Source organism: Sprattus sprattus (genome assembly GCF_963457725.1).
Source record: "Sprattus sprattus genome assembly, chromosome: 1".
NCBI classification, from domain to species: Eukaryota; Metazoa; Chordata; class Actinopteri; order Clupeiformes; family Clupeidae; genus Sprattus; species Sprattus sprattus.
Genome location: NC_137920.1, coordinates 23,069,627 through 23,094,581, shown reverse-complemented (window position 1 = coordinate 23,094,581; position 24,955 = coordinate 23,069,627). Strand labels below are relative to the sequence as shown.

The 24,955-nt window shown below is 43.8% G+C and overlaps 1 protein-coding gene across 2 annotated transcripts; it reads left to right on the top strand.

Annotated features, from left to right (window-relative positions):
* Positions 1 to 217: 217 nt before the first annotated feature.
* commd1 (copper metabolism (Murr1) domain containing 1) lies at positions 218 to 12,537 on the top strand (the record flags this gene model as incomplete). Of its 2 annotated transcripts, XM_080839384.1 has the most annotated exons (4): positions 218 to 391; positions 1,224 to 1,514; positions 2,261 to 2,329; positions 12,025 to 12,537. In XM_080839384.1, 4 exons carry the CDS (start codon positions 218 to 220, stop codon positions 12,130 to 12,132), a joined length of 642 nt encoding a protein of 213 aa, XP_080695510.1. In that variant the 3' UTR covers positions 12,133 to 12,537. The 2 variants fall into 2 exon arrangements, with proteins under 2 accessions (XP_080695510.1, XP_080695511.1); XM_080839385.1 differs by lacking the exon at positions 2,261 to 2,329.
* Between the last annotated feature and the right edge of the window lie 12,418 nt (positions 12,538 to 24,955).

The following is a 24,955-nucleotide window of genomic DNA, read 5'->3' as shown; positions in this document are numbered from 1 at the left end:
TAATAACATCTGACAAAAATATCTAAAGACACTGAAGCAGCAAACTTGGTGAAAAATTGTGTCATTCTCAATACTTTTGGCCACGACTGTTAGGCACGTCTCAGGTTCACCTTGTACACCATTCTATTCTATTCTATACGAGTCCACGACTCTTATTTTGATATGTGCATGTAGCTCACATGACCAAGGTAACGTGACTTGAGAGTCAACTTTCAACATGGCAGACGCAGACACAGTGAAGTCGCTAAATGGTTTATTAAATGGCATCGCACAAAAGGTTTATTACAACAAATCGGAAATAACTGAGGATCTGCTGAAAAATGAGCTTTATCCTGATCTGTCTCCAGAAGAATTCCACGCTTTGCACGAAAAAATGAAAAGTCTTGTAAAGGTGATTTGGCAAGCTGTTGGTTGACTCCTTTCCCCAGGTTTTGAAAAGTTAACATTAGTTGGATGAGTCTGCACGAAAAACTAGGCTAATTTACTATATTGCAGTACGACGGATAGCTTAATGCAGCTTTAGCCTTCTGCTGATCACTAGAGTACTCGCACAATTTCATAGCGGATGTTTTCCCTCTAGCCGACGTCAACGTTAGGTATACTTTACGATCCAGTTCAAAGGGGTCACAGATAACTGTAGTCTGACAGGCGACTTATCTTTAGAAGGCGTTTTGGGACCTCAAATAATGTTGGCGTGATGTTTGCCTCCAAAACCTGTAAATGTAGTTAGATCTGAATGAGAGACTTGTGTCGATGACTATTTAGGTAGTCTATGAGTACAAGCACAAGAGGGCAGTAGAGTTCGCATTCTCTCAAACAATCTATTATATTGTTGTTGTACCAGTTGCACTGTGAAATCTATATTTGATTTTGAGGATTTGTATACATATGTTTGTTCTTAAAGGTCTGCCCTTTTCTAGTCTAGCTCAGTGCAGTGTCTACAGAAATTACTTCAGTGAAGACTTTCTTTGAGAAACATTGCAGTGCTACACTCATGCTTTCCCTCTTCCCTCATCTCTCCATTGATATACTCTCTACCTCTCAATCCCCCCTTCACATTCTTTCCCCCATCTCGCCTGTTTTCTGTCATCTCTGTGTGTCTCTCTTAACCTCCATTGTATTTCCTGCTGGCTCATCCCTCTCTCTCTCCTTCCTGCATTTCTCCACCCCTCCTCTAACATCTTCTCCTCCATCTCTGTCTCACCCACCCCCTCCTCCCCTAGTCCATCGCCTCTGCAGACATGGACCAGGCTCAGCTGGAGGCCTTCCTCACCGCCCAGACCAGGAAGCAGGGGGGCTCGGGGGGCGTGAGCTCCGAGCAGGCGGCCGCCCTCTCCCGCTTCTGGAAGAGCCACCGAGCCCGCATCCGGGAGAGCCTGGCGGGCCAGAGCCGCTGGGAGCCGGGGCTCCGGGGTCTGAGTTGGAGAGTGGACCTGCAGACGGCCAGCAGCCGCGGGGAGCCCTCGGGGAACGCTGTGGCCCTGGTGGAGCTGGAGCTGGGCAGGCAAGGAGAGGTGAGGAGGAGGAGGAGGAGGAGGAGGAGGAGGAGGAGGATGGGAGGGAGGGAGGGAGGGAGGGAGGGAGGGAGAGACAAATGTTCAAAAAGAAAAAGGGGAGGGAGGGAGGGAGGGAGGGAGGGAGGGAGAGAGAGAGGGAGAGCCACCACACCAAAGGTAACTCATCTCGAGTACTGAGGATCCTTATGAATATATTGGTGGTGTATGAGAATATTGGCTTCAAGCCAAAAAGAAAAGGGAGAGAGAGAGAGAGAGAGAGTTATGTGCGTCTCTCTTGTACGGCTACACCTGCTTGAGCCACAACACCAAAGGTGACTGATCTCGAGTACTGAGTATATTGGTGGTGTCTGAGAATAGTGGCTTCAAGCATACCGTGCTACAGGAGCAGAACTGAGCGACCTGTATTCCCATGGTTCCAAATCAGTTGTTGCTTATTGACAGCAGCTTGAAGGGCTTGACTGGGGAAAGCTATGTCATAATGATACAAATCTGTAGCATAATGATATAAATCTGTGGCACAATGATATAAATCTATGACATAATGATATAAATCTATGACATAATGATATAAATCTTTGGCATAATGATATAAATCTTTGGCATAACGATATATATCTATGCCATAATGATGTGAACTACAAGATTTTTTCCCCTAGTCTAGTTATCTGTATGGGTAATGAGTGTTCTTCTAAAGATTAGCTGTGCTTTGGCTATCGCTCTGATTACTATCTCTTGTGACACAGGTTGTAATCCAACACTGCTTTTGTGACATCATCTCCACTTCTTCACTTCCTGTCTGCACTTCCACGTCTGTGAGTGGTGTCTGAATAGTGTATGGGTTGTTCTGACTAATAGGTACTTTTGCAGTATTTGGCAGAGCCTTGAAAAGCATCCTTAGATCATTTCTGTGTGGGACCAATCACACTCGTGATCAAATGGACCCGGCTGACGTTATTGCCCGTCAGGTCTCATATTTTTCCCAGCTTGATAGCTAATCATAAACTAAGCCGGCGAGGAACAAGAATGTAGTAGACTCATTTTATCCACATATTCATTACCATTTATTACTGCAAGCATGGTGGCAAAGTTGACCTCCCATAGCCTTCAGAAGCGTACCTGGCTGTGTCTGCTATATGCTGTTTAAGTTGGCCTAAGTATGATGGATTCAAATGTGCATATGTAAATATACATTTATGTCTCCATCTTCAAAGTATTTGTGCTATTGTGTGGGGACTTCCCACAACAGCCAAACCTCTCAATGTCACATGCAAGTATCAGTTCTGTTACATTCTGAAATATGGATAGTTATATGAGTCATGCCTCTGTCTGTAATTTGCATATTTCTAGTGTGCCCTGTCGCTACATAAGCTATTGCATGGGAAATGAGCCAATTCTTTGGTGTCAAACTTCTGCATAGAATGCAGAACATGAGTGTGAGGACAACGTTCTATTTGTTTTCTGAGAGGTCTTTGTGACATCATCTCCACTTCTTCACTTCCTGTCTGCACTTCCACGTCTGTGAGTCTGAAATAGTGTATGGGTTGTTCTGCCTATTAGGTACTTATGCAGTATTTGGCATGCTCCCTTGTCAGACGGACAGTTGAAGGACTTGGCATAGAGCTCCTGTTACGCGGTATGCGTTGGTTTGGTAGGGCCTGATAAAGACTTCTGGGTGGGTTTTTGGTCGGGTTTCTCACCCTCCGATAGGCTGGGTTCCAAGAACGATTTCCATGAAAGGAGTATTTTTTTTTTTTTTAATGACATGGAGCTTTGCAGAAACAATCAGTCAATTTTTCTCTGCAAATGGCCTTGACAGTGAAGGTGTTTTGGTGGTTTCCCTAAGCAAATATGCAAATATTTTAGTTTTCCTCACAGGCTAACATTCTAGCTTTTGCCTCACAGATGCAATTTTTTTTTTTTTGCTGATGCCTGACCCTAAACCAGTCTTATAAGGTCTGCTGCTATTGGCTAATTAGGTTTAAATTCCAGCTTTCATTGGGTGGTTTGTTTTAAAGCCCTGTTCCCATTGGATAATTCAGTTTTAAGACGCTCCCCTCTGTGCTCCTGAAGCAATGTTTGGGGCTGGCATAGTGTACAGCTCTGGCCGAGCCTCTTTGTTTTCAATTTACAGAGCCAGGCTGCGGCTATTATTATTATTATTTATGTTTTGAGCACTCACACCGGAAAAGACAGCAAGGGAATAGTTTAGCTCTCCTTATGGTTTATAATTAAGGCCTGCACCTTTAAAGCTCCACTCCCATTGGGTAATTAGGGTTCAAGCTGTGTGTTGGTTGTGTGATTGGCCTTGATGCAGCTGTGGTCCAGCCTTTGGGAGGCTCATGGGCAGGATCAAGTAAACACCCTTTTTAGACTGCACGCCTTTTGAGTCCCCGACGGTAAATATGACCGCCCTCCAAGTTCACACTAACCGGCTGCCGGTAGTGTAAACCTGTCCTTTGTTGGAGACTTGGAAATGCACACCACACGATTAGTGTTGGCAAAAGAACTCGCAACCTGATTCAAATCTCAAATATCGCATCACAACTAGATAACCCGGAGACTAGTCTGCGCCAGTTTTTGACTTTGTGTTCTGCTTTTGTTGTGTTCTGTGTTGATATGTGAGGAGTAATTTAAGGGTTACTCATTTATTTTTCTACATGAACTTCAGCTCTTTTGCAGATCTTACGTGAACTTTGGCTCTTTTGTAGGTACAGCCATAGGTGCTTCCATGGCATTGACCTGCCCACCGTAGAACCCCTCTCATCCATCTTTATTTCACGTTGGCATCCTGCGGGCCTGGTCATAGCGCACAACGGTCATAGTAAGCACAGTTCGTAGTAAGCCCTCTCCAGTCAGGCTGGCTTTCAGGGGGCTTTTAACCTGAGGGGCTTCTCATCCTCTGTCTAGCGTGGAGCCAGTGGTCACTCTCACTGCTACATGTTTAGAGGCAGGCACTGGTCGCCTGGGAGCGAGGGCGAGTGTTACAACAAGATAACGAGCATGCAAGCATTTAAGATAAGTCTCTGCCAAAAGTCAATTCTCTGTATGCTTTAGTGGAGGACTTACAAGTCACTAGTGTTTGTGTGAAATGGTTGCTTTTTTTGGCCTGCCTCTTTGTCTGGCAAGTCCGTATTTGTCCTTGGTTGAGTGTTTTCAAAAATGTCTTGAAACAAGCTTAAACAGTGTGTTCTCCCCGAGGTCTCTGTGTTCTACTCAGGGTCTTTGTGTTCTACCTGTGTTCTCCCCGAGGTCTCTGTGTTCTACTCAGGGTCTTTGTGTTCTACCTGTGTTCTACCTGAGGTCTCTGTGTTCTACTTTAGGTCTTTGTGTTCTACCTGAGGTCTATGTGTTCTACTCGAGGTCTTTGTGTTCTACCTGAGGTCTATGTGTTCTACTCGAGGTCTTTGTGTTCTACCTGAGGCCTTTGTGGTCCACCTGAGGTGTTTGTGTTCTAACTGAGGTGTTTGTGTTCTACCTGAGGTCTTTGTGGTCCACCTGAGGTGTTTGTGTTCTACCTGAGGTGTTTGTGTTCTACCTGGGGTCTCTGTGTTCTAACTGAGGTCTCTGTGTTCTACCTGAGGTCTATGTGTTCTACTCGAGGTCTTTGTGTTCTACCTGAGGCCTTTGTGGTCCACCTGAGGTGTTTGTGTTCTAACTGAGGTGTTTGTGTTCTACCTGAGGTCTTTGTGGTCCACCTGAGGTGTTTGTGTTCTACCTGAGGTGTTTGTGTTCTACCTGGGGTATCTGTGTTCTACCTGAGGTGTATGTGTTCTACTCGAAGTCTTTGTGGTCCACCTGAGGTGTTTGTGTTCTACCTGAGGTGTTTGTGTTCTAACTGAGGTGTTTGTGTTCTACCTGAGGTCTTTGTGGTCCACCTGAGGTGTTTGTGTTCTACCTGAGGTGTTTGTGTTCTACCTGGGGTCTCTGTGTTCTAACTGAGGTCTCTGTGTTCTACCTGAGGTCTATGTGTTCTACTCGAGGTCTTTGTGTTCTACCTGAGGCCTTTGTGGTCCACCTGAGGTGTTTGTGTTCTAACTGAGGTGTTTGTGTTCTACCTGAGGTCTTTGTGGTCCACCTGAGGTGTTTGTGTTCTACCTGGGGTCTCTGTGTTCTACCATTGGTGTATGTGTTCTACTCGAAGTCTTTGTGGTCCACCTGAGGTGTTTGTGGTCCACCTGAGGTGTTTGTGTTCTACCTGGGATCTCTGTGTTCTACCTGAGGTCTATGTGTTCTACTTGAGGTATCAGGGGTATACAGATAACCACTTGCTGCTTGATTCCTAGTGTGTTCTCTGCACGTACACACAGAAAGTCCTACTCAGATTGCAGTCTTTCTGGTTACTGTCCCCTTAGGCATACCCTGAAACTATTATCTGATTAAATATGTTCTGTGATAGATGTCCGTGTCAATTCTCAGGATCAGAAATGGTTGTGTAACTTGACTAGCCCACGTGTGCTATTGGTGGGGTGACGGGTATTAGTTTTGATTGAGATTGACTGGTGAGTAGTTTGATTGAGTCTAGTTATCTGAGGCGTTTTAGTCTATGCTTGCATTTAGTGGTTACATCTAAATGCATGGCATTTAAACCTTGCAGGTGGCTTGGGCCTGAATGGTGCCTGTCAGCATTCCATTCATCTCTCTCTCTTTTCTCTCTCTCGCTCTCTTTCTTTTCTCTCTCTCTTTCTTTTTTTTCTCTCTCTGTCTCTCTCTCTCTCTCTCTCTCTCTCTCTCCCTTTTTTTATTTGAAAATTGTTGACAAACCATTCCTCAGGTCCTTCAGCTCAAAAGGGATTGTCGGGAAATTGCACAGCGATTTCGTCGGAAATTTCCACCTGACATGCTCTGCGCAGAACTGTTTGTTCTGCAAACACAAGGCTTGCAAAGTGAGCTTTGTAGGCAAGATAGTATCCAAACGTATCTCTCTCTCTCTCTCTCTCTGTGTGTGTGTGTGTGTGTGTGTGTGTGTGTGTGTGTGTGTGTGTGTGTGTGTGTAGGATGTTCAATGCTGTGATTTAAGATGGAGTAGTAAGGAGGGCTAATTTTAGTATTAGCTGTAACATTCTGTCTGTCTGTCTGTCTGTCTGTCTGTCTGTCTGTCTGTCTGTCTGTCTGTCTGTCTGTCTGTCTGTCTGTTTCTGTATGCAGACAAAGTGTTTGGTTCAGTTTTGTGTTAGGCCTCATGTAGAAACGCATACCTATCCGTCCTGCTCGTGTTTGCAAAAGACCAGGTATTCAGAGATCGGTTTTATCTCATTTACATGCCAATAAAACAGAGTGTGCCGAGGGGGAGGGAGAGAGGGAGGGAGAGAGGGAGGGAGAGAGGGAGGGAGAGAGGGAGGGAGAGAGCGAGGGAGAGAGGGAGGGAGAGAGCGAGGCACTGGCTTAACCAACAGTTTCACTCTATCTGTTTTATCGGGATCTGAATGTTCAGGTTGGAGTCTGTCTGTCTGTCTGTCTGTATGCCTAAACCGTTTACTTATTATTTCAGTGACCTTATTTTACGAGACAACAGTGACCGTTGATTCCAGTTTAGAGCAGCATTCAAACATTTGCTGTGCTCAGGTGACAGTTTACACTGCCAACAATAACTTAAACGATAACCACATGAAAGCACAATATCAGGCGTCACTTTTTAAAGCGATTCTGTGAATGATAGAAACATTCACATCCAATCGAAATCCATGGATACTGGACAGCTGCTGCTCGTGCCTGCAATGTAATAAAATAAGGCAGGACCTTATTGTTGTTCAGTGTGAATGCTCCTAGTGATTTCGTTTTCAATATATGTATTTATTTAGTATCATTATAGTTATAGTTTGCAGTGTGAACTGGCCTGAGGTAAAGCTAAGATGCTACATGCAACATATTGACTGCAGTGGGTGCTGTGAAAAAAAAGAAAAAAAACCTCATTGCATATGATAATTTCTGATCAAAATTAGGTATTTTTTATAATGCCTCTCACCACACTGTATCATTATCTCTAATTATGTTTAATAAATGAATTCATTGACATAACCAAATAGATCCAGATACAACTTTTTTTTCAACTGACAACAAACAAACAGTTCTGCGCAAAGCATGTCCGGTGGAAATTTCCGACAATCCCTTTTGGGCTGTAGGACCTGAGGAATGGTTTGCCAAAAAATTACAATAAATAAAGAGAAACATGATTTAATATACTGGAAGGTGTAACAAAATATTAACACCAGGCACAGTAAATAAAGCCTACTCTGTCAGGGTAGTGTAAACAAATCATGTCATTTCCTTATCTCCCCTGATGCGTATCCTGTCATATGTTCTAGAACAAACACAAGCCACAGACAACACACTTAACAGATTGCGGAGTGTGTACAAAGAGTCTGACCCGAAACATGATATAACGAGGGCTTTTCTTTCCTCTGCTGAATCACCTTATTGATAAAGTGTGTGTGTGTGTGTGTGTGTGTGTGTGTGTGTGTGTGTGTGGTAGTATATTAAAGCAACATTATGCAATAATTTGTCACTTTTTGAGGTTAGGGTTGCTTTTTTTAATATATATAAATATAGGCAATTTGTTTTGGTATTGTTGCAATATAGGCAATTCGTTTTGGTATATTGGTTTCTAGTTTAAGTCTGGTTGCTATTTTAAGTCTGGTTGCTGGTTTTAGTCTGGTTGCTAGTTTAAGTCTGATTGCTTGTTTAAGTCTGGTTGCTAGGTTTAGTCTGGTTTTTAGTTTTGGTCTGGTTGTAAGTTTTAGGCTGGTTGTTAGTATTAGTCTGGTTGCTAGATTTAGACCAAAACTCCTTATTGATGCTTTGTAGACCCACACAGCTGGTCCCCACTCTGCCCTTGTGAGAGTGGACACCATAGAGGAAACAACAGAAGCGTTAGCAGAGGGCATCAGCTGTTGGCCTGTATGGCCTCATCCATCAATTAGCTGATACCCCCGAGGCGATAACACCATTAAGTCTCATTAGATGGATGGATGTCATGGCAACTGTAATGTGTACTGGATACTTTCTTTTCTTTCCTGTTTTTTTCCCCTCCTTTTAATATGTGAAATGGAAGAAGCCTTTACAGTATTAAACTTGATAGAATTAGATGGGTGATGATGGAGATGGTTGTGATGGCAACTGATCTGAGTGGCACTTTTTTCCTTCTTATGTTTTTTTTTCACCTCTGCATCTGAATGGAACATATCAAGAGGTCATGAAATAATAAACATTGTGAAGTGAATGTGTTTGAATGAGAGTGCTCCGTTAATGGAGATTGGAGAGCTGTCTGGGATTGTAAGTGAGTATATGACGGAGAGAGACGTGTGCGGAAGAGGTTGAAGGTGGAGCGTACCCGGACAGGATTGCTGCTATTGACGACTGGGAATGCTTGTCACAAAGCTATTAAAAACAGAAGGATTGAAATTCTGTGTTGAAGTAAGATAAAACACATCGTGAAGCTGTGTCCTTTGTGAAGCTGAAATTGGAAGTGCAAATATTGGCTAAACCAACTAGGCGTCGCCTCTCCTTCAGAGGTTTATTACAATAAACAAAATGGCGCCAGACTCCCTCACTGCAGGGTCAGTGGTGTGCAGTGTTTCACCTGATTTACTGTCAGTGTCCTTCAAGAGTCTGAACCTTCCCCAGCCTCTGGACCGGGTCGGCAGTAAACAATTTCATGCCTTTTGCGTGACCTTTCCGAACAGTGGCTAGCATAGCCAATTGCTAGACACTGCTAGCTTTTGCATGGCATAGTCATAGTCATAGTCATAGTCATAGTCATAGTCATAGTCATAGGCCTAGGCCTAGGCAAAGGCATAGGCAATTTCAATTGCAGTCAATGTACCATTCAGATGCCTTGAACGACAAAAGTATTTCTGTGCTTACTAAATATATATAGGAATACTGAAGCCAAAAATAACGAGATAATTCCCCACTGTATATCGCTCTCATCCTCTTTCTCCCATTCCCATCAATCATTGAAGGAACCTCTTTATGCTCACTACAGTTCCTCTTATGTGTTATTGTTCTTGGTGCTGGCTCTCATGGCATCTCCTGTTAGTGCATTAGCAGACCACGCTGGTCCTAGGTATGGCCAGACTGAATTATTGACCTGCCAAATTGAGAAAGCATAGAGATGAGGGCCATCATTTCACTTCAAAGATGAATTAGGTACCATTATCATTGTGTGTGTGTGTGTAGATGTTTTTTTGTGTGTGTGTGTGTGTGCGCACGTCCGTGTGTGTTCCCTGACTGTAGTGCATGCATGAGTTGCTTTGTTTGTGTGTGCGTATTTGTTTGCGTGTGTGTTTTGTATTTTGCATCTTTGTGTCGCATGAAGACAACTGCCCTGTTTCCATGACAATAAGTCACCAAACCTGCCCGTCTTTGTATTTGTCTGGGGGAGTGTATTGTGTGTCGCGAGTCCCGTTGGCAGGCAGATCTGGGTCGTCAGGATACCCTTGAAAACACCGGGGACGGTTTAACCCAGATGACGAGAGAGCCCGAACTTGTTCAGTGTGAGAGATGTAGCTACAAGGGTATCCACTGGAGAGACAGAGAGTGGAAAAACGAGCCCTCTATCAGTCCTTTAGTTCTCTCTCTCTCTCTATCAGTCCTTTAGTACTCTCTCTCTCTCTATCAGTCCTTTAGTACTCTCTCTCTCTCTATCAGTCCTTTAGTACTCTCTCTCTCTCTCTATCAGTCCTTTAGTTCTCTCTCTCTCTCTCTATCAGTCCTTTAGTTCTCTCTCTCTCTCTCTATCAGTCCTTTAGTTCTCTCTCTCCCTCTATCAGTCCTTTAGTTCTCTCTCTCTCTCTCTATCAGTCCTTTAGTTCTCTCTCTCTCTCTCTCTCCATCAGTCCTTTAGTTCTCTTTCTCTCCATCAGTCCTTTAGTTCTCTTTCTCTCTTTCAGTCCTTTAGTTCTCTCTCTCTCTATCAGTCCTTTAGTTCTCTCTCTCTCTATCAGTCCTTTAGTTCAACCTCTCTCGTTTTCCCACTCTGTCTCTCCCTCCCCTTGAGAGCGTGTCTCATCGAGAGCACTGCTGTCTACGGTCTTGGGCGAAGTTTGTCCTGAATTCAAAGGGTTTTGTGTGTGTGTGTGAGTGTGTGTGTGTGTGTGTGTGTGTGTGTGTGTGTGTGTGTGTGAGTGTGAGTTGGGCTGGAGTTGTGTGTGTGTGTGTGTGTGTGTGTGTGAGTCTCATCGAGAGCACTGCTGTCTACGGTCTTGGGCGAAGTTTGTCCTGAATGCGCTGTGGCTCGCCTGCGTAGAGAGAAAGAAAGGAAGAAGAAAAGGACAGACAGAAAATACACAGACACACACACACACACACAGACACACACACACACACACCATCTTTTGGTATGTTAGTGTTACCATGGCATATCAGTCTACCATTAAGAGCTGCCTGGGCTGGAGTTGTGTTTGTGTGTGTGTGTGTGTGTGTGTGTGTGTGTGTGTGTGTGAGAGAGAGAGAGAGTCGTGTGTGTGTGTGTGAGTCTCATCGAGAGCACTGCTGTCTACGATCTTGGGCGAAGTTTGTCCTGAATGCGCTGTGGCTCGCCTGCGTAGAGAGAAAGAAAGGAAGAAGAAAAGGACAGACAGAAAATAAATACATGAAATAAGCAGCAGAAGTTGTATTATTGATTAGGATTATTATTGAATAGCGGCAGCTATAAGTCTGCATTTGGTTCTCCCTATACGGAGACTGTTCTAAAGCTGATCGAGGTCTTTATTTAGTTCTTTCTATACGGAGACTGTTCTAAAGCTGATCGAGGTCTTTATTTAGTTCTCCCTATACGGAGACTGTTCTACAGCTGATCGGGGTCTTTATTTAGTTCTCCCTATACGGAGACTGTTCTAAAGCTGATCGGGGTCTTTATTTAGTTCTCCCTATACGGAGACTGTTCTACAGCTGATCGGGGTCTTTATTTAGTTCTCCCTATACGGAGACTGTTCTAAAGCTGATCGGGGTCTTTATTTAGTTCTCCCTATACGGAGACTGTTCTACAGCTGATCGAGGTCTTTATTTAGTTCTTTCTATACGGAGACTGTTCTAAAGCTGATCGAGGTCTTTATTTAGTTCTCCCTATACGGAGACTGTTCTAAAGCTGATCGAGGTCTTTATTTAATTCTCCCTATACGGAGACTGTTCTAAAGCTGATCGAGGTCTTTATTTAGTTCTCCCTATACGGAGACTGTTCTACAGCTGATCGGGGTCTTTATTTAGTTCTCCCTATACGGAGACTGTTCTACAGCTGATTCTGTGTGCAAAGAAATGGAGGTCTTGGCAGCCTCACCTTTTGAGCTTCCTTAGAAGAACTTTATTGTCGCTGATTTAGGCTAAATTAGGCTAATGAATGACCTTAACTTGCTTTTAAGGCTATAAAGATGTTGCAGTATATATGGAATGTATACAAATAAAGATAGACTAACCATCCTCCCCTCTCTCCCTATCCCCCTCTCTCTTTCCCTCTCTCTCTCTCTCTCTCTCTCTCTCTCTCTCTTTCTCTCTCATGTGTTTTCTCCTGCAGGACTCTGACTTTGTGTGTTTAGAGTTTGATGAGGGGAAGGTGAACCAAGTGCTGAAGAAGATGGCTGAGATCCAGGAGAGCATCGACAGTATCGTGAACAAAAGCTAGTGTGTGTGTGTGTGTGTGTGTGTGTGTGTGTGTGTGTGTGTGTGTATGTGTATGCCATCATGTGTTTGGATGATTTTTGCATGTCTGTGTGTGTTTGGGTGTGAGCATGTGTGAGCATGTGTGTGTGTGTGTTTAAGCCTGAGGGCCCCTTCAGTGTTTGTATATGCATTCCTTATAAGGAAGTGCGTGTGTGCGTGCGTGTGTGCGTGTGCGTGTGTGTGTGCGTGTGTGTGTGTGCGTGTGTGTGTGTGTGTGTGTGTGTGTTGTGCATCTTGCACGCTATTGTCCAGACTCCAGCACTTGCTTTCAGCACATACTTGTTACTTCTGCAAAATGTGCCATATCTTTTGGATGCCTTTTTTGTGTTGTTTTTCATACTAGGCATAAACAGTCTTAACCAAGTTACCATGGCGCCCTCTTCTCTGTCTCCCAGTTGATGAGTCTCCATTTGTTTCCCCCACCAGGCTCTGCAATTGAATCACTGCACTGCATCAGATCTGATCCATATTTGTGTTTCAGGACTCTAATCCGTTTAAAGGCCCCGTTATCATTTTAGTTCATTTTTCCAGCCGTCATTTGGCTGTCTCTCTCAGAGTCAGTGGTTCTGGTATCTGAACACACCCACACACACACACACACACAGACTAACACACACACACACTCACACACACAGCATCTTTTGGTATGTTTGTATTACCATGGCATATCAGTCTACCATTAAGAGCTGCCTGGCTTGTGTGACGCCTCACTGAGGCAAATGACAAGCATGTGGGCTTTGATGAGCCAGCCCAGAAGTGCTGAGTCATGGTTTAGTGGCTCAGAGACTTTTTTTAGGGCGGGGGGGGGGGGGTTCCTGAAGCAGTGAAGATATTAGAAAGAAAATTAGCACAAAGCTCACAACATCCAATGTAATGGCATTCCGGCTTTTAGTCCTAATGGTTTTAGGATAAGGCTGTGCAGTATCGCAGAAAAAACATCGTCTAGGCACAGTTAATGGCAGCTTACCATTAGAAAATTGGTAAGCTGCCATTAGAAAAAGGCTTTTTCAAACGACCTTTCTAACCTCTCATTTCTCTCTGTTGCCTTCTGATGGCCACATTACACCAACACTGTTAAATGCCAGTATTGTTTCCCAACCGATGAGCAGCCATAGACAGAAGCAACACAACTCCGTTCTCAGCTGGCCAGTGTTGGGAGTAAACAGTGTGGTGGTGAACTGCAGAGAGGAGGGGTGTTGTGGTGCAGGGCAACCGCATTCGGGTGTGTCGTCTGAGTCAGACTGGAGGCACACAACTGATAGAAAGCAGAGCGACTGGTTTTCACAGATGACTGGGTAGGAAAATGTTTGTAGTGTCTAAAGGTTTGAGGTTGTTTCGAGAGTGGTGGTGACGGTGTGTGACAGGGTTTAGTGGGCATGCCTAGTGTTTGTTGTGGATATTTAGCAGACCACACCTGGTTGTCACCATTGACACCATCTTTAAAATAAAAAAAAAGATAAAAATAAGTCTGTGTGAGGGAAAGGGATCACAGGTTAGCTTGTAAGAGAGGCGGGACTCGTTTTGGGTTGTACGTGAGCGGCATGAGAGTGGGTATGTGCATGTCCAGATCAATGTATAGCATCAGCAGGTAAAACATTACACAAGAAAACTGTTTTCTTGTGTAATGTTTTACCTGCTGATGCTATACATTGCTATACATTGATATGTATATTTTCTTAGCTTTGTCTAAAACTACATATGTGTCAAATGGCCGTGGATTAGGAAGGAGGCTCTCCTGATTGGCTGGTGTATGGTATACCTGAATCAATGCAAGTTGGAGACTTAACATTGTTACAACAGAAACTGGAGACAGACACCAGAGTTTACAAAAATATGGGTTTATTTCAATAAAAAAATAAATAGACTTGGAATCTAGGGGATAAAATAGTGAGTGCAAAGCACAAAAACCCCATATTGAGCAGCAGTCTCAAAAGCATGGTCAGAATGCAAGCCCATTTTGTAGGCAAAGAGCATGGCTTAAATTAATAGCTGTTTTTAAATGTGCTATATTAATAAATAAATATGACTTAAATAATGCCCACGCACCACCTAAAGGCTGCTGCACTGCCACTGCAAGGCCACCAGGGATGCGCAGGAGCGTGACTTCATAGATCATAATCTCTGTCCAGTTATCTCTAGATTTCCACATATAACCTGCCATAATATCACGCAACATTCCAGAGTGAACTGATAAATGATTAACCTTTGGTAGTTACTGGTAGTCCCTGAAGTGCTTTCTCAGTGGCTCGTTTAATGTTTGGTCTTCCTGTAATAACAAAGCAGGATTTTCGGGTCATTCACCTGCTAACGGGAAACGTGAGCTGGGTCTGGAGACACTCGTTAGTAGACAGGAGAGATTTCTCGGAATGGTAATGTGTTATCAGGTGGTGTCTCGGGCGACATCCCTGACACCCGAGTAGTGTCACCTTACACCTGTGACACAGGTGCAGCCACACACCAAAAGAAAAACCTAACCTACCATCCTGAAGGTGTGAACTTGTTTTTGTTCAGGCATTAGTCTGGCCGGCTTTGAAGAGGGCTCTTGTTGGACCCATGTGGCCTAGTTCACGTGGAACTAGTTCATCCCTGGTCTCACCGACAGATATGGAAACAAAGACCAGTTTAATTTAAAACACAGCACATGCATTCACTGCGAAGGGTTTTTTGACTCTGTGTGATCATGACTAAGGATCACTTTGAATGCATTTTCTCTACCAGTACATGATAATGGGGATATAAATATAGCAACAACTCTGGTCATTTTAAACCATTGTAAAATAGTATGGGGGTGGTAGAATAATCTTTGGCTAGGCCTTGCATTTGTGCGCGCGTGTGTGTCGATTACGCAAATAGATCATTTCACAGGCTTAAACCAATGAGTGGGACCTTATCTTAACCAATGAGGGGATGTTTGAGAGCAGCGGAACAAGGGAGGGTCACACACTCTACAGCAGGGGGGGAGGCTGAAGGAGTGGCACCCTTGGGGGGTTCAAAGTTCAATGTGTTCGCCAGTGTAAGGACTCTCCTGATCATCATTGGCTGTACTAAAAATAGTTCCCTACCACTGTCACTGAGGGGGCATAATATCACTCAGTTAAAGGCAAGTCCTGAAGTCCTGGTGAAAGATTGACCCCTACCTTCAGTGCTCCTGAAGAAGTGTGTCCAAGGCAGGGGCAGTGGTTTGGTCAGTTGAGCCACTTTGTTTAGAAGTGTTTACGACCACTGGAGTTTTATTTTAGCACACAGCACATGTACAGCTAGGACGGTGGGACAAAAAGTGTACTTTTGAATCATTATAATCTAGGACTACACCTTAAAGGAATATGTATTACACATCTTTGGTTCATTTTGGTGGCCATGAAACCAGTCAAATGATTTTTACTTCATTAGACTAGGCCACCTTCTCCCATTGATGATCAAATGATTTTGTACTTTAAAAACAAACAAAACAACTAACCGAACTACAAGGTAGTCGTGGTAACATCATGGCTTTGTTGAGGCATCAGGTAAGATGGATCTTCAGTGGGTCTATTGTCCAAAGTATCACAAAGGTGTATTTAAGGAGAAAACTGAGCAGCATAAATAAATAACCACGCAACTGTGGCCTTTTGTCCTTGATAAAGAATTCAGACTTTTGAAACCAAGCCCATTATAGGGGCTTATTTGAAACCAAGTCATTAGGTGTGTGTGTGTGTGTGTTTACCATAAGGGGCCCTTCTTGGGGGGATGGCTTCAGCTTGTCCCCCACCTGATCCTCAGTATTTTGTTCCTGCTACACAATGGACCCCCCCAACACCCCCAAGGACCTAATTAGCGTAACGCTACATGAGTTAGGAACACAGAGACACACCCAAATACTGACAAATGCATATACAGATCCCCCTCTACTCCAGGTGTTATCTCTTTCTCTCTCTCGCTCTCTCTTACACACACACACACACACACACACACACACACACACACAGAGAAAGAGAAAGACACAGACACACAGACATATGTCATCACAAAAGACTGGGCACCCTGCCACCAACCTACTCTCAAACGCTCTCCAAATTGAGCCTCCTGTCGCTTGATTACTTTCCTTCACTTGAAGGTCACTTTGGATAAAAAGCATCTGCCAAATGAATACATGTAGTTGTACACCATTTCACATGGTCAAAATATTATTGTCTTACCCTTTAGCCTTCGTTGGTTTTCCACAGTTCAGCAAATGACCCTGGGTTAGATGCAGAGCCAGATCTGCTTGGAAGGCAGCTAGCACTGGGTATGATAACAGTGATGTTCGCTGAGTTCTGCTGGTCCGTCATCTTAATAAGACACCAGCCAAATGACCTAAACAGTTTAAGGCGCTCACTCCTTATATGAAGCAAGATAGCTCAGAGCAAGGTGGACTCTACAAAATGCCATCTCTGTTCTGTTTGCAGGTCTAAACTATTGCGGTTTGATTTGTTTTCGTATTTCAGACAATATATGTTAACAGATGATTATATAGCCTACCCATCTCTTTAGGAATTAGTCCATAGACAACGTATCTGCAATCAATGTGTGAATATCAGATAGAAAACGAAATAAAGACGAGAAGACTGTTCGCCTCATCACCTGTCATCACACTGTGGTTTTATATTTTTTTTCAAAACATAACAGTGAAGAGGTAACGACTCTAAGGTCTATCTACGGAAAATCTGATCTCAAGTGCGCACCGTCTCTCCGCTGTACTGAGCTGCACATACATGTTGCTGCGAGGAGTGTCAAGCCTGCGACTCGAGCTGCCAGCCAGTGTTTGCTGAAGTGTGACCAAATGTTGACATCTGAAGCGAGGCGGTGATCATATTGTTAATTGGCTTTGCCCGAGGAACACTTTTAACCGAAGAGAATTGCTGTCAGGCCAATCTATTTTTTCACTCAGTCTCCACTCTAAACGCGCACACAAACACACACACACACACACACACACAAGCGCACGTACATGCAAGAAAGGGAGGGGCTGCTGTCGACAGTAGTGAACCAACCGTGAGCGTACTTACGACCGAAGCACACACAGTGCAGGTTAACTTCGAACACGGGTGAGGCCGTTCCTCGATTTGACTAAAGGCGACACCACCGCGCTGAGGAGTCGACTGACTGGAGCAGTGAGGGGTGAACGCGGAGTGTAAAACCACACGCACAAGTTACCGGACCACCCCAAGAAGCTGCCAAATAAAGGTAAGAACGGTAGCTGTTATGAATGCGGTAGTTAGACACGACAAAGCGCACTAGGATGACTCTGAGACAACATAAGACTTGTAAGCTAACCACTTGTTTGCCGACTAAGTAGCCTATTTCACAGTCTTTAAAGTTGGTTGTGGTTGCGTTAGTTTTTGAATTATAACCGAAGCTATTCATTTATTTATTTTTCTTTCTTCAAAAAAAGAATTCTTATGGGGGTGTTAGAAGCACTCTCCGCGCAGCGTAATTATGTTGGGTTGGCAGACGTGTTCTCAAAAGCGGAACGGTTTCATTACGCCGACAGAGACCAACAGAGACCTTCATTTGTAGTCACCCGTGGGCCGCCGTCTTTAACTGTCACATTTGACAGACCGTTGTGTAGATGGTGCAATTAAGAGGAAGGCCCACATTGGTGTTTTTTCCTAGTTTGCTAAGTCTTACCTATCCCTCTGAGTTGACAGTCATCCATGATCAGTTCTTATCGTTCCTTCGTTCCTTTTAATGTGGGCTAATCGATGACAGCGAAGAGCTTAAGTCTTCGAATTGGCATTCCCAGAATGCTAGGAATTTGCAGTTGTCTTTACTTGTCATGGAACAGTGCCAACGGTCACCTTTTGCTTACTCTACCATTTTCGTCTTTCATAGTCAAGCGCCCTGCACATGTCTACAATGTAAACACTCACTCATTACCTTTCCGTGTCAACCATATTGCCAAATGCTACAATGGCACCAAAGACACACGTCTCCTAAAAGTCAGTATTTGTATGTAACTCTAAAAGGCTAGGTTACGCACTAATGAATGTATAATGCACAGGCTCTGTAGTCTAACCTTTCCTCAAGTAGGTAATGTCAGGTGAAGGTTCGAAGGAAGTGCTCTACTGTTTAGACTGACCTCGCTTCAGATTTAAGTTTAGTTTGCCAAGTTCACGAGGTTTTCGGATTGATTTTAAACTGAATATGTCGTAAATTGCTTTACACAGGTACAACAGTCATGCCGTTTCAGACAATGTAGAAGAAGGGGCGTGGTAGCAATGGAAACATTATACAAATGTGTCGGTGCTCAGAAAGTACATACAGATCTGAATCACAGGATCGGCTTTAAAGCCGCACACCACAAAAAAGTCTGAACTGGCAAGGCAGGTTCTCAGGTTCACGTTACAGATGAACAGTTGAACTATGTCGTCAGATCGACTTGTGTAAGGTTGGTCAAAGTTCTATTGTCGAACGAGGCAGGCACCTAGGCTATATGTAACATATGGATGTTCTATATTCACAATTATTTTGTCTCATGACTGTTTTGACTGTAGAGGGCCTACTGACACATTTTCTGCAGTTTTGCACATTTGACCTTTTAAAGTAAAATGTTAAGTCGGCCCAGCAACCTTTGTGGTTACAACAACAGGTTGTTTGTCCCTGTCTTTTTAAATATTTTAAACAGTTTATTTTGAAACGGTTGACTCACAATTGTATCCACACTGAGTTCACCATCGATTCCCTGCTCTATTACTGTGATAAAGAATTTTCTGTCCTTTTGAAATGCAAATTTAAGGATTTCCAGTCAGCTAGAATCAACATTTTGTTTTGCACATTCAAAGTAATCTGATTTACATTTTGTAAAAATGTTGTCGCTCCTCCTTCTGCTGGTCATGATGTCCTTTATCATTACAGTGGATCTTTAGCAATCTATTTAGGTTTGATGTAGCAGACCAGAAAGGGGAGTCTCCCCCTCCTGTTACGTCATGGCACCTGCCAAAACTAGATTATGTCATGGGGGATGTCTGTCTAGGGCCAGGATCTGGATGTTGTGGGTCTTCCCCCTGCCAGTTGGTACCAAAACAGCATTATGATTAGCATATTTGTTTTTTTTTATTTTAAAACCCACCCTACTCAGTAGACTAGTGACAAGCTGGCTCGGTGTCAAACTGCTGTGTTAGGTGCCTATTGTGGAAGGTGTTGTGCTGATATATTGTTTTAGGTTTTTTTATGGTGAAAGGAAATCTTTTCTATTCAAAAGCCAAGCACCTCAAGTGTGTCACAGGAGCAAATGCAGTCAGATCAGTTGGTTAGATTTGAATCAGTATAAAACTGTTCTGTCGGTTAGATTTGAATCAGTATGAAACTGTTCTCAGAATGAGTTGAGAGGGGGAACAGGGTGGAATTGGGTCACATTTGTAGGCTTCATGATCCCACAGCCAAATTAATTTATTTCAAAGAACACTTTCTATATATAGGCTATTATATTTGACTGTTGCATCAGTAGTAATCTGACGCTTTGTCACAGCTTGCTCTAAGGCAGTATTGGCTTGAGCATGGTGATTGAGAAAGTGGAGGAAAGAAAGCTCCACACTTAAATATGCACCAAAGGTTGTCCAAAGGTTATCTTCTTTTGTTCCCCTCCGACGGTTGAACCGAGCGCTTAGGGTGAGGCTCGCAACAAAGCTGTTGGGTGTCACCACCTGGACAAAATGGCGCAACACACACACACACACACACTTGGACACACACCACACAGACACACAGACATGGACACACACAGACACACACGGACACGCACACATAGACACACAGTTCTCCCTGCAGTCCTTAACTTACACATGGACAAAATGCCGCAGCAAGCTTTGTTGTCAGAAAATCTTCTGTTACTTCAGAAGCACACTTGAAGCATGGCTCTTCATTCCTATGAAGGTTTTGTCACTTGTTTTTGCCAGTCACCTCAATTAAGTTGTATTGCTTCATGCTAAGTCATTTGCAATGAACCATATCTAACAGGTGGATTCTGACCGTAAAGCATTAACCTTCTTATCTCACTGATCTTAAACTTTGAGGCACATGTCAATTTAAAATAGACATATTATGTAAATGTTGGTGCAAAAAACTGGCCATGGTCAGTTCTTACACCAACATTTAAATTATGTGTCTGTTTTTCTCTTGTAATTCAATTGTGTGGTACACAGATATGGACAGATGTTTTATAAGCATGATTGTGGTGCATCTCAGGTAAATCAACCATGTCTGTGTTTAAATGCATTTCACTGTATTGAAAATCAGCACACTGGCTTAAAAAAAAAAGTTTGATTCATGTCGCTTGAAGCTGACACACTGCTTACAGCCACATTAATATACTGTGGGCATTTAACTCAATCATTTTTAAGAGGGTCGGTTTTATGTTTGTATTGAGGTGTACACAGATATGGATGGACACGGGTCACTCAAATGTGTGTGTGTGTGTGTGTGTGTGTGTGTGTGTGTGTGTGTGTGTGTGTGTGTGTGTGTGTGTGTGTGTGTGTGTGTGTGTGTGTGTGTGTGTGTGAGGGAGGTGTGAGTGTGTGTGTGTGTGTGTGTGTGTGTCAATCTAGTAGCTACACATGCTGTTACTGTTACTGGAAGTCTCCTCCTTCTCCCCCTCCCCCCATCTTCATAGTTTCAGCTGTCAGCACCGCTTTCTATTATTATAGGTGTGTGTGTGTGTGTGTGTGTGTGTGTGTGTGTGTGTGTGTGTGTGTGTGAATATACATGTATACATTTGTATGCATTTGAACTTAAACCTGATGTGATGAAGGTTTAAGGAGAGAGAGATTGGGGAGTATAAAGTCCTTTCAATAGTAGCATAGACATAGACTATTGATATGTGCACAGAGGTGGATGGACAGCGTGTCGTGTGTGGGTGTGTACAGCGACGACTGCAAAGGCTGTCTGGTTTCAAATTTGACAACGTGTCGGAGGGATTTTTGTTTCATTTCTATAGAAGGAAAGGACAAGGAGCCATGGCGTCCACATTTATGCACAGATGATGGTTGAACCCAAGCTTTTTTTAACAAGCAATCACATTCAACTTCACACACAGCTGTGTGTTGAACCTCCTACAGTTCTGTAGTGCAGCTAAGCTAGCAAAATGCTAACTGACAGAACAATTGCCCTACTGGGTCTATAGCTGTGTGTGTATGTGTGTCCGTCTTTGGGTGTTTGTCTATGGCTGTGTGTGTTTGTGTGCCCATCTTTGGGTGCGTGTCTATGGCTGTGTGTGTTTGTGTGTCCATCTTTGGGTGGGTGTCTATGTATGAGCTTTCCTGCTTGTATGTATGTATCATATGCATTATATGTATGAGCTTTCCTGCTTGCCCTACTGTGTCTACAGGTGTGTGTGTATGTGTGTCCGTCTTTGGGTGCTTGTCTATGGTTGTGTGTGTGTGTGTGTCTGTCTTTGTGTGCGTGTCTATTGCTGTGTGTGTTTTTGTGTGTCCGTCTGTTAGTGTAGTTTTTTTAAACTGTGTAACAACCTCAAAAAGTAATGTGTTTGTTCTGCTTAAAATGTGTGTTTTGGGAGCCTTTATTGACATCCATGGGATAGGCTAACGCGCGTTCCATAGGGTGCCTACTGGGAGCCTACGGTCATGATGCCACATGTCTACGTCTGTTGTGTTTGACAGTTCAATACCTGAAATAGTTCAGCTAGTTCGCATGTTTAGAGCCTACAGCCCAACTAAGCCTCTAGCAAGAGTAGCTGAACCCCCAACTAGTCCACATTTTTCTTTGATCGCATGACAGGCCCTTCTTTTAATCATTTTGATGTATGAGCTTTCCTGCTTGCCCTACTGGGTCTATAGCTGTGTGTGTATGTGTGTCCGTCTTTGGGTGCTTGTCTATGGCTGTGTGTGTCTGTGTCTGTGTGTGTGTGTGTGTGTGTGTGTGTGTGTGTGTGTGTGTGTGTGTGTGTGTGTGTGTGTGTGTGTGTGTCGTCGTCTTTGGGTGCTTGTCTATGGCTATGTGAGTGAATGCGTGTCCGTATTTGTGCGCTTGTTAAACCGTGCGAGCCCCCTCATAACCTTCTTTCTTTAATCTTTGTAAACAAAAAAGTTCACACACATCTGATTCATGTTCCTGCTTCTTCTAGGTGCTCTCCTGCTGTCAGCCATCTGTCCCCTGGTGTTCGGCTGGGGTACACCCCCCCCCCCTATGGGTCGCACCTGTAGAGTGGGTATCCCTTAGAGGATGAACAGGGGTGGACCCCAGAAGCTGAATCTTGGACTTTTTCCTCCTCTTCTCTCAGGTAAGACATAAAGGCCTCAGTTGTAGGGTTTCCATCCAAGGTTTTAATGCAAAAGTCATGTAAATTCACACAGAGTCAAACTAGGTCCTAGGAGATGCATGTCCACAAGTGTGGTTGCCCAACAGCTACAACAGAGGATCAGTAACACTAACTGCACTGATCATGCAGGGGAATTAAAGCAGTGCGCACAGGAACTTGTGACAAAACTGTGTTGAACAAACTATACAAAGACACATGTATGTCAGTGAATAGACACGTCTGTCATCATCACATTACCATAGTCAACTCAACACTCGACAGGGGTACACATATATCACATATACAGTATATTCTGTATATGTATATATTCTGTATATGTATATTCTCTATACAAACAATACAGCTACTTTTTGTTCATCAATACATGTTATATAGGTCTGAGAGTAATCTGTTGGTGCATGTGTGTGTGCATGTATGTGCGTCTTTGTGTGTGCGTTGGCGTGTCTGTGTATGGGTGTATGTGTGTGTGTGTGTGTGTGTGTGTGTGTGTGTGTGTGCGTGCGCGCACATGTGTCAAGGACTATTCTTCTCCATTCCCAATAATTTACCACTTGAGACTCCACCCCCTGCTAATGATAAGGTCAATGTGTTATGTTTATGTAGGGTTATGGGCAATTTGCCTGTATTAATGCCCTGAGATAAAACTTCTCACATACTCCAAGGGGATTACCTCCCCATGATTTACAAAAGAGAGGGGAAAGAGAGGGAGAGAGAGAGAGGGAGAGAGAGAAAGAGAGAGAGAGAGAAAGAGAGAGAGAGAGAAAGAAAGAGAGAGAGAGAGAAAGAGAGAGAGCGAGAGAGAGAGCGAGAGAGAGAGAGAGAGGACGAGAGGACAAGAGTCTGTGGGTGTGCGCAAGCAGCACACCAGTAGGGAAGTGATGTATCTTAATAAAACTGTGTTTGCTATTTCAAAGCAGCCATTGAGGGAGGAAGCCAGAGACCATGGACAAGGATGCCAGCAGGAACAGTAACTCGGCAGTCTGGTAATTGCCGTCACGAGGGCAGTGGAATGAGAAACTCATGATGCCAGTCTAGCCTCAGAAAAGCAAGAAAGAAAAATGGAAAGCTAGAAAGGGAGAGAGAGAGAGAGAGAGAGAAAGAGAGAGAGAGAGGGAGAGATAGAGAGAGCAAGCGAGTGGACCAGAAAACAAGGAAGGAAGAAAGAAAAGGACGTAGACAAAGATAGAAAAAAGGGGAAGAAAAAATGGAGAATTTTCTAAACGAGTTTGCGGGGAAATATGTGCTCTCGCGCCGGAGATTAGCATGTGCTGGTGAGAGTGTTGTGTAACACAGACTTCAGAGCTGACCAGCACAAAGCTAGGGGAGGTTGTCTCCATGTCTTAGCGTACGAGAATTTACATCTCGCGTTTGTCTACTCGGGGAATGGACCAGCGTGTGAGTTGCTGACAAATAGCTTCTTTCTTTCTGTGTGTATATTTTGGACTGCTGTTCCTGCACACATTCGAAGTTGTGTTTTGTTTTCTAATAATAATGATTCATTTTATTTTTATGTTTTTTTTTAATGTTTTGAGACATCAGATTAGACTCTTGTTTTGGCTTTATTCCAGGGTAGTGTGTTTGTTCTGCAGCCATGGCCTACTGGTTAGGGTTTTGGCCTGGAAACCGTAGGGTGGCCAGTTCGATCCCCGACCAGTAGTAAAAATGTGGGCGGGGGAAGTGGTAGACCACTGCTCTCCCATGCCCACTTCCACGGCTGAAGTGCCCTTGAGCAAGGCACCTAACCCCAATCACTGCTCCCCGGGCGCCGCCAAAGGCAGCTCACAGGGTTAGTGTGCTTCACTGTGTGCTTCACTGTGTGTATCACTACCCTGGATGGGTAAAATGCAGAGATAGAATTCAGAGTGTGTGTGTGTGTCACTATATCTGCCATAAACATAGTCACTAGGGCTCATTTCCATTAAAATTTGTGTTTTGGGAACCTTTATTCACATCCATGTGATAGGCTAACGCGTGTTCCATAGGGTGCCTACTGGGAGCCTACGGTCATGATACCACATGTCTACGACTGTTCTGTTTGACAGTTCAATACCTGAAATAGTTCAGCTAGTTCGCATGTTTAGAGCCTACAGCCCAACTAAGCCTCTAGCAAGAGTAGCTGAACCCTCAACTAGTCCACATTTTTTCTTTGACCGCATGACAGGCCCTTCTTTAAATCATTTTGATGTATGAGCTTTCCTGCTTGGCCTGTTTTTCTTTGATGGCCAGTCCCTTATGAAAGTGTTTGTCAGCCTTGCTACTGTGTTCGTTTCAGATCTCACTCTACTTTTAACTAGTCAAATACACATGGTTGTATTAAATGGGTTCAGCTCACCAAATCATTGTTGAGTTTACGAAATGGGATTTGTCTAGGTATCAGAAATCTGTCATTGCAGTGACTGACCCAGAGCATGCTATGGATATCCAGGAGCAGCATTGTAAAACAGTGCTTACGTTCCATGAGGGATTAAGAAGCTTATATTTTTGGTGAAAATGT